This window comes from Pelodiscus sinensis, chromosome 4 (assembly GCF_049634645.1).
Source record: "Pelodiscus sinensis isolate JC-2024 chromosome 4, ASM4963464v1, whole genome shotgun sequence".
Taxonomy (NCBI): Eukaryota; Metazoa; Chordata; order Testudines; family Trionychidae; genus Pelodiscus; species Pelodiscus sinensis.
This window is the reverse complement of record NC_134714.1, coordinates 72,437,071-72,455,563: the sequence shown is the minus strand read 5'-3', so window position 1 is coordinate 72,455,563 and position 18,493 is coordinate 72,437,071. Positions and strand designations below refer to the sequence as shown.

At 49.1% G+C, this 18,493-nt stretch overlaps 1 protein-coding gene across 8 annotated transcripts in view; it reads right to left on the bottom strand.

The window, feature by feature from the left end:
* The window catches only part of PLEKHH1 (pleckstrin homology, MyTH4 and FERM domain containing H1), a 101,004-nt gene that overhangs the window by 20,433 nt on the left and 62,078 nt on the right, over positions 1-18,493 (bottom strand). For all 8 annotated transcript variants that reach the window (XM_075927390.1, XM_075927391.1, XM_075927388.1 and 5 more), the window contains 9 exons: positions 18,188-18,367; positions 17,012-17,120; positions 15,847-15,959; positions 10,503-10,679; positions 9,163-9,260; positions 6,740-6,917; positions 5,374-5,529; positions 3,829-3,929; positions 305-446 (listed from right to left, as the gene is read on the bottom strand). In XM_075927390.1, the coding sequence (XP_075783505.1) occupies positions 305-446; positions 3,829-3,929; positions 5,374-5,529; positions 6,740-6,917; positions 9,163-9,260; positions 10,503-10,679; positions 15,847-15,959; positions 17,012-17,120; positions 18,188-18,367 (1,254 nt within the window). The remainder of the gene's footprint in view (positions 1-304; positions 447-3,828; positions 3,930-5,373; positions 5,530-6,739; positions 6,918-9,162; positions 9,261-10,502; positions 10,680-15,846; positions 15,960-17,011; positions 17,121-18,187; positions 18,368-18,493) is intronic.

The following is an 18,493-nucleotide window of genomic DNA, read 5'->3' as shown; positions in this document are numbered from 1 at the left end:
AGTTTGGCTGATGTACAGCCCGACTAACTGGACAACTGGACTTAGCCGTACAATAGAGCACATGAAAATGGCAGTCACTTGTAGCTTCTGGGGAAAGGAGCATGGATTTTCTCCTATCCTTCTGCACCAGGTTTCTTATGTAACAGAAGTAAAGACATTGGAGAAAGAACATCACAAGGTACAACATCTTTCTCTTTAGATAGTCCAAAGCAAAGGCTATGGTGATCAATTCCCTGGCAGCCATATTCTATACCACTTCTCACATCCGAACTCAATCCAACAGCACACTAGGCTGGTTGCTCACCTGAGCCATCAAAGCCACCATTTCCAGAGCCAGCTCCTTATTAACAGGGAACCTCCCATTGGCTATTTCACAGCTAATCTGGAAAGCCAGCAGCAACCGCTCTCTGTCTGTCTCACCTTTTGCCTGGTTTCGAAAATACAATCTGAAAAGGAGAGAAATGCAGAGGAGAAAAGATGTTAGGAACACGCTGCATACACAGAGTTAAAATAATCATTCTTTTCAAAATGAGTTACGTGCATTGAAAAGGAGTTGGACTGAAACCCCAAAGATTGAAGCCCTCTAATTCATGAACAGGGAGAACGTAATATAAAACAGAACATGCCTCCTCCACACTTTGAGTGGAATAGCTTTTGAAGTGATTCCAGGTTGTGAGACAAACATTTACTGAAAGATGTCTCATCAACTTAACAATATTTTATAAAACTGGGGGAATAGATTCCTTTCTATCAAGTACAGACATAGATGGTATTTATTAGAGTCTGTAACTCCTCCAGTTATCAGAGAATCCATATTTAGCTCTGCTCTAAGCAGTGAAGGGAATATTGCATGAACTTATAGGGTGCGTCTACACATAGGATTGCCAGGTGTCTAGTTTTGAACCAGACAGTCCAATATTTGAGCTTGTTGTTCAGGAAACAAATTGGGAAAATATAAATGAGAAAATATAAATGTCTGGTATTTTCTAAATAAGATGTAATGTAGCTTGTAATGCAATGTCAAGTGTGTCCGGTATTTTTGTTGAAACCATCTGGCAACCCTAACTACATGGCACGCTAAACTCAAAATAAGATACGCAATTTGTGCTATGCAAATTACATATCTTATTTTGATTCTGTTTCAAAATAGAATATTTTGAAATTTGGCGCTTCTACACAGTGCCAAATTTGAAAATAATGCAGTATTTCAAGACATCCCTTGAATGCTGAAATAGCAAACCTATTAGTTTGAAAAATATTTTGAAATAACAGGCGACTTGTTAAGACACGGAGGGTTGCTATTTTGGTGTACTTTTGGTATCCCAAAATAGCTGTGCAGCGTAGACATATACATTGTTCCATTCCCTAAGTTGGGTATGGGTGATAATACAGAAAACTTTGATATTTAATTCTTTAGTTTCTGAGGAGGGCTTCATTTTTCCACCAGCATGGAACTCTTCAAAAGGATGTCATGACCCCACTCTCACCTACAGACAGTTCTCCATTGGCTCCCTATTCATTTCAGAGAACACTTCAGAAATGCCCTTCTTATGTATGAAGCCCACAAACTCAGCGCAGTGTATGAAACGAAGCCCATGATCTCAGTGCAGCTCTCCCTATGGATTTGCCTCCCACTTCCCGACTGTTCCATCTCATCTAGCATATCTCTGTTGTTATAGAAGAGCCTTCTTCTGCACAGCTTCTGCCATTTAGGTCAGTCTTTCTGTATCTTTTTTGCCCCAATGACTTAATTTCATTGCAAGTCTCAACAGCACACATTTTCCTCCTGGCAATGTAGACCTATCCTTTTGCCAATTCTCTCTTCCTTTTATATGGTGTATACTATTTAATGCTGTTTCAGGATTCAGTCTGTATGGATGGAGCTATACAAAACTTTAGTTGTATGGTAGCTAGTTCTTATTTGGTTCCAAGTCTATGATACCTTTCACAATATATTGATTTTTATCTTTGGCCTATATACCCTTTTCCACACACATGGCATTTCATCAAAAATAATTCCATATGCGGACACTTATTCTGGAATAAAATGGATTAAAAGATTAAGATCAGCAGGAACAATTATTGTGCTTTATTTATATTATAGAAGATACGAGCCCCAGTAATGAATGAGAACTCTATTATGCTAGGTGCTGTGCAAACACAGAACATACAGTCTCTTCCCCAAAAAACAAACAATTTAAGTATCAGGCTTTGTCTACACGATGCATCTTACAGCAGCACAAGCTACACCTCTGCATCTGTGCTGCTTTAAGGTCTGAGTAGATGCTGTATGCTGGAGTGGGCAATAATTTTTGACTGGGGGCGACTTCGGAAATGTCTGAAGTGGCTCCGGGCTGCCCCGAAAGGGGCGGGACTAGGACACGTCCATGCTTCCCCACCCACAGACCCTTATTGATCTGGGGTTGGGGAGCGCGCAATGTCTTTGCCCTACCCCCAGAAAGAACCGCCAGCTGTGCTGCCCCCAGATCAATCAGGGCCTGGGAAGGGGGAGCATGTGATGTCTCTAACTCCCTGCTCCCACCCTGCAAGGGAGTGCTGTGCTTAGAGTCAACCACCAGTGGCACTCTTTGCAGCAGCGGTTGGTTGACTAAGTGCTGAGCCCCTCTCAGGCCGCCAAGCCCTGATTGTCCTGAGGGTGGGGGGAGCATGAAGTCTCCTCCCACCCTGCCTCCCTCCTGCAAGAAGTGCACAGTGCTTAGAAGAGCCATGCCGCTCGCAGGATGACTTCATGCGCTGCCCCCCTTCCCCAAGCCCTGATTGACCTGGGGACGGGGGGCAGTGTGCGAAGTCTTCTCCCATTGTACCAGGAGCACACGGCACTTCTAAGAGCCACGCACTCCCTGTAGGATGGGGGCAGGGTGGGAGGAGACTTTGTGCGCTTTCCCCCGCCCCCAGGTCCTGATTGGCCTGGAGGTGGGGAGAGCAGCAGGGCTTCCGCGAGCCAGATCGACTCACTTGGTGAGTCGCATCCAGCCCGCAGAGGCCCTTTTGCCCATCCCTGCTCTATGCTGATTAGAGAGAGGTCTCCATCCAGAATTATTATTAAACCATCCCTAATGAGTAACGGTCACTATGTCTGCAGTAGAGCATCTCTTGCCAATAAAGAACTGTCCACATCCACATTTTGGAAGTGAAATGTTGTCAGGAATGTATTTTTCACACCCTGATCCATAAAATGTTTGCCAACGAAAGTGTAAGTGTAGACAAAGCTTAAGACAAATGATGGGGACAAACTGACCGGGAAATACAAGGAAATAATGAAACTACATTGTTCAGGATATGAGTTCCCTGAGTACTGTCAATTTGTTTGTAGACCTCCAAATTCAAAGATGGATTTGAATGTGGATAATGAGTTAGTTTTGCATATCTATGGGGAGCTCCTCTCAGATATTAGGGGCAACACAAGGATGCTTTTTTTTAAACTTTATGGTGATGAAGGATGGCATCATGAGCCAACTAGACCTGAGAACTGACTTTTCAGGACTGAGTGAGAAATGATAGAGTGGGAATATGTTGGGAAGAATCTTGAAAGTAAAGACATAACTTTAACACCCAACCTTATTCTGGGTTAGTTTTCATGTGTAGACAAGCCCTAAGACAGTTCTGCCAGTTCTAACAATACTGTTAAAAGTTATAGGCCCTGTAGGCAGATCTCTGCACTTGATAAATATTTAATAATGCCTCCCTCAACTATCCAGACATCAAGAGTTCCTTGTAGCTTGAAAACTTGTCTCTGTCAACACAAGTTGGTCCAATATAAGATATTATCACACCCAAGTTGTGTCTCCCTCAAATTATGCACAGTACCTGCTTTTATAAGTTAGCTTCACTATTCTTGTGCTACCTTCATATTTTCCAGGATGCAGTTCTTTAAAGGCTTGTTCCCATTTTGAAATAACATCACAGATCTGTAAAGATAGCAGAGACACTCAAGCTGACTCAAAGCTTGAATGAAAAGTAAGCAAACTATAAACAGTGGGATTTGGATATGGAAAGGAGAAAGTGGATCAAGAATGCAGTCAGCCAAGAAATGACATACAATCCCACCATACTTTTTTACTGCTAGACAACACATAATAACTAGAGATTGGTCCAACTGGAAACTCAAGATCCAAGCCTAGGGGGAAGTATGGATGTGAATTCCAGTCCAGTGCAAACTCCATGAATGGCTTCTATCTATATAATAATCCTGGATATGAATACCATCAGAACAACAGATGCAGAACCTGCTGACATACCTATGCTACTACAAAGATCAACACTCCCCACAACACAACCTTCAGGATCCATAGGTCCTACACATGCCAATCACAACATGTGCACCTTACCCAGTGCACTAAATGCCTCTAAAAACAACTATGTGGGTGAAACTAGACAATCACTACACTTTTGAATAAACTTACATGGGAAACCGATAAAAGACAAAAATACCATATCACCTGTGGGTAAACATTTTTCACAAAGAGATCACTCTATATCTGATCTCCCAGTCCTCATTCTTAGAGGAAATCAGCACAACACCTTAAAAAAATAATCCCAGGAGTTTAAATTCATAATTTTGCTAAACAGTAAGAATCACGGATTAGTTAGAGACATTGGATTTATGGTTTAATCACAATTTACAACCCACTAACTTCTCTCCCCACAAGCTGCCTCCCCTCCCTTTCTTTTCCCCCCTACGACTGAAGAGGTGTTTATGAGCCACTTCTCCTTGAACTGGACTTTGAAATGTGTGTTAACTACTTGTGCTAAGCAATCTGTTCCACCTTGTATTTAGCAATGCTGTCCTGACCATGGCTCTGGCCACATTTCCCAGACATGAAGAAGGGGCCTGTGTAGCTTGAAAGCTTGTCCCTGTCACCAACAGAAGTTGGTCCCTCACCCACCTTGTCTCTCAAATATTAAACAATTCAGCTCCAATTACCTTCTCCAAAATACTCCACTCCTTTTGCAGACAGTCCAGTAAAGATCTATTTCCTCCTTAACATACCAATAAAGGTCAATGAAAAAAGAGGCTTCTTAGGATAACTTATCAAATAACTCAACTTCTTGGATGATACCCAAACCAGATATAAAGTCTTGCACTGAACCTTCTCACGTTCTCTTAAATGCTTCTGCTCTCCCTACACTGGCTATACTGTTGTCAGTGGAAAGTTAGGATACAGTAACATAATAGGCAATAGCTGGTACTTTTGTCAAGAGACGGGGTGTGAGTGTGTATGAATCCAGTCACTTTAATACCATCTAACACTCTAGTCAAGACAAGGCAAGTCCCACTTCTGTGAAAGTCTGGGTTCCTTAATGGCTTTAACTCTTGCCTTGTCTTGACTAGGTGTGTAGGGAGAGAATTACCTTCACAGTGCCCTGCAGGCAGTGCTCCAGATCCTTGCCAGAAGGATCATCTGTGAAGAGGGAAAACCCAGTGTGAGATAGTTTCCTCATTCCCGTCTCCTGGTTCAGCCGCTGGAGGAACTCATCCACTGTTGAGGAGCCATCAAAACCCACAACCTGAAACAGAACCGGAGATCAAAATAATTAAATAAGCTTATCTTGGGGGACAGAACTAGTCACAAGTGGCTAAAAAATGTAGAGAGACACCCCAGTGCAGGCTTCAATTACCTGAGAGGTACCTGGCACTATGGATCCTGCTAAGCTGTGTGGCAGCACAGTCGACCAGCTGGTTAATAAGTCCCATACCTGGTCTCAGGACTGCCATGCACGGGACTGTCCACCTGGGGGAATTGCACTTCTCTCCCAGTTGTAGCTATTCCCTGCTGGGGCCAGAGGAGTGTCTCTCTCCCAGACAGTAGGTAGGGGACATAAGGGGGGGAGGGAGAGAGAGAGTGTGTGGGTGTGTGGAGAGGAGTGGGTGGGTATGGGGAGGCGGGGTCAGAGGGTAGGGAAGTTTGGGATGTCCAGGTGGGCTGTGGCAGTTGGGAGAGGAGAGGCTACTCTGATCATAGCAGCTGGGTTTGGCTGCAGCTGCCTGGGGCTATGTCTAGACTTGCAGGCTTCTTTCAGAAGGTTTTTTCGGAAGAGATCTTCTGAAAAAACTTCTTTCAAAAGAGAGCGTCCACACTGCAAAAGTTCATCGAAAAAGCGACAGATAGAGTCCACACTGAATGGATGCTCTCTCGCATGTAAGCTGTGATTGCTATGGACGGGATGGCCAGCAGGGCACCTGTGCTTTTTCCTCTTTCCTCTTCTTTCGAAATAACTCCCTCTTCCCCGTCCACACAGGCCTTTTTCCGAAAGAGCTCTTTCAGAAAAAGGCTTCTTCATCGTAGAAAGAGTTTTACTAACACCAGGAAAACCCCCTCTATTCTTTTGATTTACTTTCAAAAGATCGTGATTGCAGTGTTGATGTTACTCGGGTTTTGTCAGAAAAATGGCTGTTTTTCCTACAAAACTCTATAGTGTAGACATACCCTGGGAGAAACACAGCATGCCCCCCAACCCCTAGGCTGGGCGGGGGCGGGGAAAGCAGACTGTATGGGGGCGGGTGGGGGAAATACGGGGTGGGTGACCATCTCAGAGAAGCGAGGATGGGAAGTTTGTTTGTGGCATCCTCCTGACTCCCAGCTGGGCTTTAGCTGCCACTGCCTGCAACTCTGAGAGGCAGGACTTTTTCCCAACCCCCAGCTGGGGGCCGGATGGGGGGAAAAGAAAGTGGGAGGGTGCCAGTGTCTGTGCAGTGAGGATGGTGCCCATGTCTTACCTGGTAGGTTCCATTCATGAAGTGCACTGGAATGCTGAAGGGGAGTGAATGGTGGAAGGGATTCCGCAGCAAAATGGATACGATCTCCATTCTTGAAGGCTTGGCTTCCCGCTCTCCAGTGTGCAACGTGCGCTCCACAGACCTCTGACAGTAGATAGCATACTTGCCTATTTCACTCCTAATCCGACAGTGAGAGAGTGACCACACAAACACGTGCTTTAGGTACACTTACTGTGCCTGTTATCAATTCCTCTCTTCAGTGACTCTCCCTGGCATGTTACTCAAGTGAAAATGTGTAGATTTGTAAGTGTCCTAATTCACCTCTATAGTGTTGGGGTATGTCTACACTACCACCCTAGTTTGAACTAGGGTGGTTAATGTAGTCATTCAAAGTTGCAAATGAAGCCCGGGATTTAAATATCCCGGGCTTCATTTGCATCTTGCCGGGCGCCGCCATTTTTAAATCCCCGTTAGTGCGGACTCCGTGCCTGCGGATACACGCGGCACGGAGTAGGTAGTTCGAATTAGGCTTTCTAATTCGAACTACTGTTACTCCTCGTGGAGGAGTACGAGGTGTACCGGTAGTTCAAATTAGAAAGCCTAATTCGAACTCCCTACTCTGTGCTGTGTGTAGCCGCGGGCACGGAGTCCGCACTAACGGGGATTTAAAAATGGCGGCGCCCGGCAAGATGCAAATGAAGCCCGGGATATTTAAATCCCGGGCTTCATTTGCAACTTCGAATGACTACATTAACCACCCTAGTTCGAACTAGGGTGGTAGTGTAGACTTACCCTTGGATATTAGATTTTATGCAGATAAATACACACAGATTAGGACTGAGATCCAAACCTCTTCGGCCTGCAAAACAAGGATGGTTGCTAGGTTCTCTCGGAAGATTTACAGAATTTTCTCCTTTCAACTGAGCCAGCAATAATACCATGTGAATGCCAGTTTTGGTATTTCCAATTCTGGTTGGAATCAGCAAGTGCAGAGGCAGCAGCAACGATAATGAAAAATATGGGCTAGAAAGATTATAGACAGACAGACTCTTTCAAATCCCAGGAGAGTTTTGATATGAATTTTTGATGAATGTCTGTCCAAGACTGGGTTTGAAATTCCAAGCTGTTTACTCACATTCAGTTTTCATAAAGCAATAAACTGCAACAGGGTGTGCATTATCTAGTCACTGATACATGCCCCAAAAGAAGATTCAAGATTGAAGTCCAAACTTCTTAAGCTACCCAAGAAATCCATCAACAGACAAAGTACACCCTAGAATGGCTTATGGCTGTTAAAGAAGTTTTCATTGGTTGCTTTCTTTTTGGTGTGTTTATAGGGTGGAGTGCAGGAGAAATGTGAGTGTTATGCAACATAACCTGCAACTATGAAACACAATTGCTGATAAAAGGATAGAGCAGGGGTCTCATACTCCCAGCCTACGGGCCATCCCCAGTCAGAGCACTTGTGCAATCTGGGGGAAAGGAGGGCTCTGTTCCCATTCCCCAAGCCCCACCTCTTCCTGTCACTGCTTCACCCTTTCCAGCCCCACCCCGCTCTGTGCTCTCTCTTCCATGGCACCTCGTCAGCTGAGGCCGTGGCTTTGGGGATCACCGGGGGGCAGAGGTGGAGGGAGGGGTTGTTGCAGGGTGGCAGCAATGGTCAAGCACCCCCCCACCCACTCCCTGCGGTGCCAGCAGCCATGGGAAGTGGAGTGAGTGCACCTGCTAGGTATGCTCCACTTTCCCACAGCTCCTGCCCTTGCTGGGAGTGCGGGGGTGGAGTGGGGAGGTGGGGGCAACCACTGCTGCCGCCATGCACCAGGTCCCCCCGGTGATCCCCAAAGCCATGGCCTCAGGGGATGGGATGCCATGGGATGGGGAGGGGGAGAGAAAGGGGCAGTGGCAGGAAGGGGTGGGGATTATGGAATGGGAACAGACAGCTCTCCCCACCCCTGTAAATTGTGCATCTGCTTTGGCTGGGAGTGGCTCTTTGGCTGAAAATTTGAGACCCCCGGGGTAAAGAGAATCTGGTGGGAGGTTCTGTTTGGTTTTAAATAATTTTTCTCATCGCTTTGGAATTCAGTTTGGGTTTATTAACCCAGGGACCCTTAACTTTTTTATTTTTTTATTTGCCCCACCAGCCCTCTTTCCCTTTCCTCTCAGAAGCCCTGTTGACCTTTCAGAAGCATTATACCCACCATCTTCTGGACTAGAAAACACTTCCATGGAAAAGTGGGTCAAAAGTGTCTGAAAGATGGTTTCTGAACAAGAACAGCTGGGGACCTTGGGGAAGGCTTCTTATGCCATCTCCTTCCCCAACTCAACTTTGCACGGGTTAGTCAGAAACTAGCCTTAATACAATTCTGTAGAAGGGATTTGGATGCAACAAAGCCATTGAAAGATGAAGGTGGGATGTTATTTACCTGGGGTCTGCATGCCGCTGTAGGTGTTGTTTAATATACCAGAGGAAGTGGTGTTGAGGCAGAAAGAGAGGAGCACACAAAGCCAGGAGCTGCCAGCACTGTAAAGAGAAATGGTCCACCAGCAAATAAGGTGCAGTCATACTTGCTCTGCTTTTGCTCGGGCCAAGATTTTGAAGAGTGACTAGTGATTTTGGCCTGTGTCTGATGAATGTGGGGGGTTAATATTCTTTTCTAAACATTCCAGCCAGTTAACTAAAGTATTTTCACAGTAGTTAACTCTTGAGACCTAACCTTAATTATCTTGCCTGTAAAGGTTAAAACCAGGGATGGGAAACTTATAGCCCAGGGGCCAAATCCGGCCCACGGCTTGCCTGGATCTGGCCCCTGAGGATCAGGGCTTCCCTCCCCCAGTATTGCAGAGCCAGTGCTAGTGCTCCAGAACCTCGCCCCCTCCCCATTCCATCCCTAGGGGCTGGAAGGTGCTGGCTCCCTGCTGCAGATGGCAGGGACCCCAGAGCCTTGTTGGCTAGTGTCAGGCAAGCCGGGGCTGGATCTGACCCACAGGCTCCACTCGGTTGGGGGAGGAAGCTCCTGCACCGCCCTCCACTCTTGCACTCTACCTCCCACCCAGACCTTCCACGCCGCTCCTGCATGTCCTCCCACCCAGACCCCGCACCTGCACTCTGCTCCTGCATCCTACCACCTTCCCAGACCCACCAATTCCCAACCCATGCCTGCCTCCTCCCTCCTGTCCAGACCTGACACCCCAAGCCTGATTCCTGGCAGCCTCCTCCCACACACTGAACCCCTCATTTTTGTCCCCACCCCACAGCCTGGAGGGCCAGAATATCTACTAGCTTGGCCCTCTCTAGGCTCTGTTGTGCGAGGGTAATGTGGGGAGTGTCCTTCTGCTTCTCAGTCGGGCCAGTCAGTGAGGTGTTTTTTTTCTTTTTTGCTTCTCACTTGTGTGTGGCCTCCAGCTGATTCTTCTCTGGGTCAGCAGCCCCCAACCCAAAAAAGGTTCCCCACCCCGGTTAAAACCATAAATAATGGGTCCTAGAGAGGAATGCTAGGGAAGCAGGAAGTAAGTTCGCAAGAGGCCTGGAGAGCCAATGGCAACAGAGTGTGGACTTCTGAATTGGAAGCACTCACCTTCCTGTTCCTGTTGTGTAACCAGAGCAGAGCCTGGAAGGACATGAATTAAGCCAGGTGCCAGGCAGAGGGGTGCTCCAGCCTGGCCAGTGCAGCCCCCGCCCATGGTGACCCTGGCCTGGACAGAGCAGCCTGCCGTGGCACAGATGGGGGTGGGGTGGGCAAGGAAGTGGCTGAGAGGGGCTCACCTGAATGACTGAGTGGTTTCGTGGCTGCCGGCAGCTAGTTTGTTTAACTAGTTGGCAGTAGATTTCATTCTGTAGCTCAGCATGAGTCAGACAGACTTGTAATGCTGTCTGGGCAAGTGACACATGGTAATCAATAGATGGAGCCTCCACAGGGACATTGATGAACAGCTGACAGGACTGCAAGAAAGGGAAATAATAGTGTAACCCACACACCTACTGGGTATGGTTCACTGTCTCATCTAATGGCACTTAGAACGAGCCTGCTCTACAGCCTTAGTTGAGAGCCCACTGGCTTTTAGCTCAAGCTGTAGACTAGAGGTTCATGCAAGCTCCAGATGCCCCAGGTTTGGTTCCCCCTGTAGGCATTACAATAATAGTTCACTTTTTCCCCACAGCACCTTCTAGCTCCAGATGTGGAGAGCATGGCTCAGACGGAAGTGAATCTCCAAGGTGTGTCAGCACCTAGAAGGAGAAAACCCAGATCTCCTGACTTCCAAGCCTATGCCTTACCTCTGCAGGACCATGCTTCTCCTTTCCTACAAACTTTTTCACTTTGCCCTATATGTATGGTGACCATATTTTCTGAACTAAAATTAGGGATACATTAGCCACACCCCCTGAACCCTGTTAACCACATCCCTGACCCCCATTAGTCACACCCCCTGACCCCCATTAGTCACACCCCCTGACCCGTTAACCACACCTCTGACCCCCATTAGCCACGCTTATGGAGGTAAAACTCTCGGGGTCAAGATGGGGACATGACCAGAACTAAAAGGTGTCATGTAACCCCCTCTTAGAACTTTTCCTACCATCCTCCTACCAATAGGGATGAGTTTGGCCCCCACCGAACCCCCCTCATGCAACTATCCTACAATTGCATTAACCCAATTTGTGTCACATTAACTCCCGGGGGGGAGGGGCAGTGGAGAGGCTGGGGGAAGTGTTCCCTCTTAAGAGTTTCCTCCCATGAGCAGAATGAATTTTGTGTTGTGCACCAGTACTGAGTTCATGTGGCTTGTTTGGATGTGCCACTGTAGCACCCAAGTTATTAATAAATATCTTATAAACCTCTACCTTTTCCCTCTGCTGCCATGTCTCCTCTCCTTGCTCCATCATCTCCCCTGGTGCCTGCTTCCCCCTAACCCCTCACCTTCCTCAGCTTTCCTGACTCCTGCCCTTCTCACTCCCCTCAGCCCTCCTGAGACCTGCATCCCGGCAGCAGCTCTTCTCTCCCCCCTGTGCCGACTCCTCCAGTAGCCCCACTCTGATCATGTGAGCTACCCCTCCTCATCCCCTCTCCTAACACTTCCCTGCCTCTCTCTTCTGGTTCTGGTCTCTCTTCTGCAGGTGTGTGACGGGGCACGGCTGCCCCGCACTGAACAGCCGCCCGCCATGGTCCTGTACAGGGCGCGGGGCGGCAGGGAAGGAGCCGGCGCTGCGCGACCCCGGGCAGCCCGGAGCGTAGATCGGTGCCCGCACTCCTCCTACCTCCCGGCGCAGGCCAAGGGCAGGGTCCCGAGCAGCTGCAAAAGGCTTGCGCGGTGTGCTCCGAGGCAATACGGAGGGGAGAGGGAGGAGCCAGAGGAGGGCAACGGGGTGTGACGTAACACCCCAGCGCCAAGGCTTAAAAAGGGCTCCTAGCGTCTCCAGAGGGGAGGGAGAGGTGTGACGCAACATCCAGCGCCAAAGGCTGAGGAAAGGACCCACGGCGTCTCGAGAGAGGAGGAACAGTGCGGGGAACAAGCCGACCGACAGGTCCATGTGGGGACGTGGCAAGCGGCCGGGACGCCGGGGAAAGACCAGATTAGGTAAGGGAGGGAAGGAAGCAGCCCAGGGCAGGGCTCTCAGCTGCCCACAGGCTGGCGCGTTACGGCGGGAAGCCCCGTCAGCTGGACCGGACCCAAGTGGGTCTGCGTCCTTAGGGCCCTGGGCTGGGGTCCATGAGTGAGGGCGGACCCAGACCCCGCTTCCCCCCATTACCTGGGGCTACCGGGAGGCACTGGCGGATGCGACGATAGCGGAAAAGGGGGACTCAAGAGCGAGCAGGACTCGGGGGACTGCAAAGGGACAGCGGTGGGGAGATGGAAATAAAGACGTCAGTTGGTTAAGCCATGCTTAAGATGTTACAAGGTGTCTGCCCTTCTGCTTAGGGTTACCAAGTAGCTTCAGAAAAAATACCAGACACACTTGGGATGGGGGGTGGGGAGAAGGGACTGGCTGGGAGGGGAGTGGGGCTGGCTGGGAGGAGCGAGGGGGTGGAGGACCGGAAGCGGGGCTGGCAGGGGGGAGGTCAGGGGCAGCAGGGCTGGCTGGGGGAGATCGGGAGGAGGAGAACCAGCCGGCAGGAACCAGGGCTTGCTGGGAGGGTGTCAGGGGGAGCAGGGCTGGCTGGGGGGGGGGGGGGGGAGAGAGAATCAGCTGGTGAAGAGCGGGACTGACCCGAGCACATGCAGATCCCAGGGCATTGCCCATCCCACGCACAGTCCCAGCAAAGCACGAGCGAGTCCAGCTACGGCGCCACAACACACCTGAACAGCGCTCAGGAGCACCGACAGGGCTTCTCCTCCTCCGCAAGGCATCACTCCTACTTCAGATGCAACCAGAGGCTCCCAGCGCCGATCACGCCCCACCTCCCAGCCACTCCCCCCACCCCCACCCCGCTTCCGTCGGGCGCTCAGACGGGAAACCAGAAAATACTGGACATAGCACATGTCCGGTATTTCCTGAAATTTTTTTACTGGACAGAGGGCTCAAAAACCGGACTGTCCAGTTGAATACTGGACACCTGACAACCTTACTTCTGCTTCACCCCCAGAATCCCCTGGCACCTGCACCTTCCCTTACCCCTGCACCCTCCTGGTGCCTCCCCCTTCCCTCACTGCCCCTGCCCCCTTTGCCCTCTTTTTCCCTGATGCCCATCCCCTCACCACCCTCGGCCCTGTTCCCCTTATGCCCCTCTGTGCCCTCACACATGACTTGCTCCATCCCCGCCTTCCTCATACCCTCCCCTCCTTTCAACCCTTTTCCCAGCACCTCCCCTCCCTCTGCCACCTCCCCTCCTGTCTCCTGCCCTTTTCTTCATTGTCTCCACTTGCCCCCCTGGCATTTGTCTTTCCTCCACCCTGTCCCTTGGTGACTTTCCCTTTCTTCTTCTGCTCTGCCCCCTCCCCTCAGCACAAGCCCCTTCCTCTCCCACCTCCCTTCTTCCTAGTTTCCTCCCTGCCCCTCCCACACCTTCTGCCTTCCAGTTTGTGGGGCTGGAGTCTGTGGTCGGGCCTCAGAAGTCCCCGCAGCCCTGGCCCCAGCTGCTTTCAGATCAGGACCGCTTGTTGGGCTTGGAGCTGGGCTGTGCAGTGCTAATTTTATTGGAGTCCCTGCACCAGCTTTGGCTCCCATTAGCAGGAGCATGAGGGGCGGGGAGGAAGGAAGCCACCAACCCCCCAGACCCGGCTTGCGGCACGCGGCAGAGCGAGTGGGTCCATGCACTGCCGCTCCCCCAGCAGGGTGGGAAGGGGCGGGGGGAGAAAGGGCCATGCAAAGAGCACATTGGCAGAGCCCAAACATACCCTGCTCTGCAGTGCTCCAGCCAGGCTCTGCGCAGTCTCTGCCATCCCAGGAGCGGCTTGCCGGGTTTATTGCCCTCCCACTCCAGCAGCGGCGGCCACCTGAGGATGGAGGAGGCGGCGTGGCTGGGCTGGCAGTCCCGCGGCGAGAGGGAAGGGCCATGGGGGGGAGAGGAATGTGTGGGATGGCGGCACGTGCTGCAAGGGAGCTTTGCGCTCTGGACACTGCGCCACTGGCAGCGGCCCTGCGTGCCTGTGCAAAGCACCAAAGAGCTGCTTACGTGCTGGGTGGAGGCTGGACGTTGGCTGCTGCACCATGCTAGTGCTGGGTGTCTGCAACGGTGTTCCAGATGGGGGGGGGAAATGGCGGTGCCGTTTGTAGCCGGATCCCAACGGGCTTTCCCAGACATTTGCCGCTTTTACCAGGACACTGGGACAGAACCCTTAAATCCGGGACTGTCCCAGAAAAAAAGGGGTGTATGGTCACTGTACCTGTATACCGCATACACAGACTACACCTCAAGTAGAGCACTTTTTACAGTACGTGCAGAAAGCGATAATCATGCAGCATTACACAACAAGAAAAGCCAGGAACAGAATCCCTGGCTTCCAGCCCCCTGTTCTATATTCCTTTCCACTACTGTTAGCAATGGGGCCTAGTTATGATGCTAAACATGGAATTCTGTTTAGTCCATTATTATAAAAGGCATCTTTGGTCACACTAGTAAATCTTCCAGTGGGCTTCATAACTTGGCATACTAAGGGTGCTACAAATTTAAGGTAAAATACTCTGAGAGGGTGCCTTTATAAATAATAAAATACAGCAACAGTCAATAGTGATAGCCCCAGATGCTACAGTAAGCTGCAGAGTTTCAGATTATTCCTATCCATAACACAGGATTCTTTTATAAACATCAATTATCCCATTTTGTAGAAGGTAACACAGGTACAGAGCGACTGTGGTTAGTAATCCTGAGTCAATTCCCTGCTCCAACCCCCAAAACAACTTTCTCTGTCATCTCTCTCAAGCATCAATGAATGCAGTTGTTTATAAGAACCTTCTCCACTGCTGCTTGCTCCCCTCAGCAATCCTTTATCCCCTAATCACACCTTTGCTTTCCTTCTATACTTAAAAACACGGCAGCTGCACCACTGTAGTGCTTCGGTGCAGGTGTGACTTATGGTGATGGGAGGGCTTTTTATAATCATCTCCCCAAGAATATAGCTAGGTCAGTAGGTGAATCCGCCCCTTGACGTCACCCTGTCTATTCTGGAGGTTAGGCTGGTTTAACTGCATCACTCAGGGGTGTGGATTTTTCACACCTGAGAGTGACATGATTTTACCAACCTTATTTCCTATTGTAGACCAGAACATAGTGTTGGCATTAATGTTTCCAGGACCCAAAGCAGGGGGAGAAGGGTGAGAGTCAGGCAATGAGTTGCCTACCCCGGTCCCCTGGCTGGAAGGCATGAGGGAGCTGGGCAATAAGCTGTTTCCTCTCGCTCCACTGCTGCAATTGGAGAAGGAGATAGACAAGTCCTGCAATGCAGAAGCTGACCCTGAGATACCTGCTCCCCCTCCAAAAAAGTGAGAAGCCAATTGGTTGTTTGCATAGAATAAAATACACCAGGTAGACAGATTGGCCCCTTGTATTACAAGTGACACATTAGCCCCATCTGTGCCAACAGAGCAGCAGTAAGGTCTTTCACAGAGCTTACCCTTCCCCTAAAATAACTGAACAGAACAGCTGAAATCTTTTATACTGGTTGTTAATTACCTTGAAGAGCTTGAGGGCTTCTGTCTGCAGCGCCTCTGATGGCAGAGTAGTAAGGGAGGTGTGCAGCCCATCCTTACTGTAGCACAGCATGGGGTGTTTCCACAACGGAGATTCTGGGTGACAGATGAAGTAAAAACATGCAGCCTCAGGAACACAGAAGCATAAGTTTGATACAAGGTGAGAGGGAACCTCCCAGCACAATCTTCCACAGTAGAGCCCCCTTTGATCCCTATAGAAAAAAAAGCCTGGCCCAATTAGTAAGCAATTAGGGCAAGCAGCACCACATTGGGTCACATTAATCCTTGGTGTCACTCTATTGACTCCAATGAATTCATGACCCTAACAGTGGCCAAGAAGCTATGAATGCCGGCAAGCAATGCCAGGTGGCTGCAGAGAGCAGCCCTGCAATTTGTCCTCCTGCCATCTGAGAGCATCACACAGGCTGGACTGTGGTGGGAAGCAGCACCATCTGCTGGTGCAAATGAGAGACTGAGTCTGTGAAACAGACGTGCTATCCGGATCTTTATCAGTGGAAGCTATTATGGCACACTGGTCAAAGCTCAGAGACAGGAGTATGTATACATGGGCGTGCAGGAGAGAGCATGTGCGTATTCAGAGGTGTGATAGCATATGTGTGGTTTGTATACCTGTGAATGGGTACAAGTGGTATGTGTCTACATGAGGAAGAGTGAGTAAACAGGTGTGTAGGAATGTGAGAGACAGTATATGCATGTGTGAATGAATAAATGTCTATGGCTGTGAGGGGTATCCAGGGTTAAGTCTCTGTGTATGCACACACACATGGGGAGCTGACAGAGAGAGCGAGAGAGTATATGTGCACACATGGGTAAGTGAAACTCAAAGTACACTGTGCCAGGGAGTCAGAGATTCAGACTTTTATTTCTTAAATTCTTATTTATTAAGAACAACCCAGATTTGGCTGAGCTTTCTGTAGTTTGCTCTCCAATGTAAGAGGAGCTGCAGATGCTTTGATAAATTAATTGGCGACCTAGGGTCAATGTAGTGCTCGAGTCCTCTACTGAAGTGCTACTGTATACTTAGAGGTGAAAGGCGCTCTATCCCTTTGCTGATCTATTTCACTATCCCTTCTTCTCCTCTGTGGATGGATTCAAACCATTGAAAGACATTTTGGGGTTCTACTTACGTGGGTCTCCCTCTGCATCCAGTAATTTTCCAATTAGCTGTTCGTATGCTGTGCCCACCTTGGCATTGCTGCTGCCTGCTGCTACTGTCAGATGGTACAGCCAAGTATCCTGAGGAAATAGCATGAAAAGAACAGGTGATGCTGGAAACCCAGTGATATTCTCACAGTCATCTATATATATGACCAGTCAACAGAGTCAACACACAAGTTTCACTCATTCCATTTTTGGCACCCAGGCCAGCAATGCCAGGCCAGCAATGGCTTGGCTTGCAAGTGGGCTAGCTAAATGGTTTGAGGCAATCACTGTTCATCACTGTTCATCAAATCATAAGTGAGATTCAGATGGATCCTGGGAATTTAAGACGGGAATTTAAGACAGCACAGCACCAAGCTCCAAGGAACTCCCACCCATTCTTTAGGAGTAGTTAGGAGTAGTAGAGCATAGGTTATGCTCCTCTTTCCCCACCCTCTCCCCACCCTCTTGTTGCCTCTTTCTGATAGAGGCAGCAAGGGTGGGGAGAGCAACTAGCATGTTGACTATCCGATAAGCATTTGCTTATCAGATAGTTGACTAGTTGTTCACATCCCTAGTCCAGCTCACTGTTGTGTGACCTGTGTCTGGCAGAAGACAGTTCTGCAGGGTTGTGAGTGGATTGTGAGTGGAGAGGGACTTAGAAAGTATTTATTATTTATTAATGGTGATTGCCTATCTCCTAGAACTGGAAGGGACCTTGAAAGGTCATCAAGTCCAGTCCCCTGCCTTCACAGCAGGACCAAGTACCACCCCTGACAAATTTTTGCCCCAAATCCCTAAATGGCCTCTGCAAGGATTGAACTCACAACCCTGGGTTTAGCAGGCCAATGCTCAAACCACTGAGCTATCCCTCCCCCTTCCAAAGTAAGTCTGCTGTGATGATTTTCGGCAGGGTTTGGAAATCTTGGTATCTTGAGCCCTCAGCTGCAGAGAGGGCAGCAAAAATTATAAATACATAGAAGGGGGAAAAAAAATTAAACCAGACTCAAAATCTGAACCTGATTGTTAGAGTTGGATTTGGGGAATTTTCTGGATGGTTCTTATCTTAACCAGACTGGTTGAATCATCTGTATTATCCACACACTGGTACCAAGTTATACCAGCACCACACATCCCTGCTCTCCCAAGTCACCGATTCATACCTTCTCGTGTTTGGTACCAATGAGTAGGTAGGTTGGACTCTGATCCTGTGGGTGAATCACCAAGGTATAATGGGATGAGAGAAGACCCCCTGCAGTGGCTTCATAATCTTCATCTGAGTCACAGGAACGATCCACCTCCTCCACCTTTGACTTGCGTATGTACAAATGCCCCAGAGGACACTGGGAAAAGAAATGAAGGTACGTATCCTGTCTCCAAAGGGTGAAGTGTGTTGCAAAAGGTGAAGAATGCTGATGGGATTTGGGCAGAGGTGGGTGGAGCCCCTGCTGAGTTCAAGAGAGTTTGAC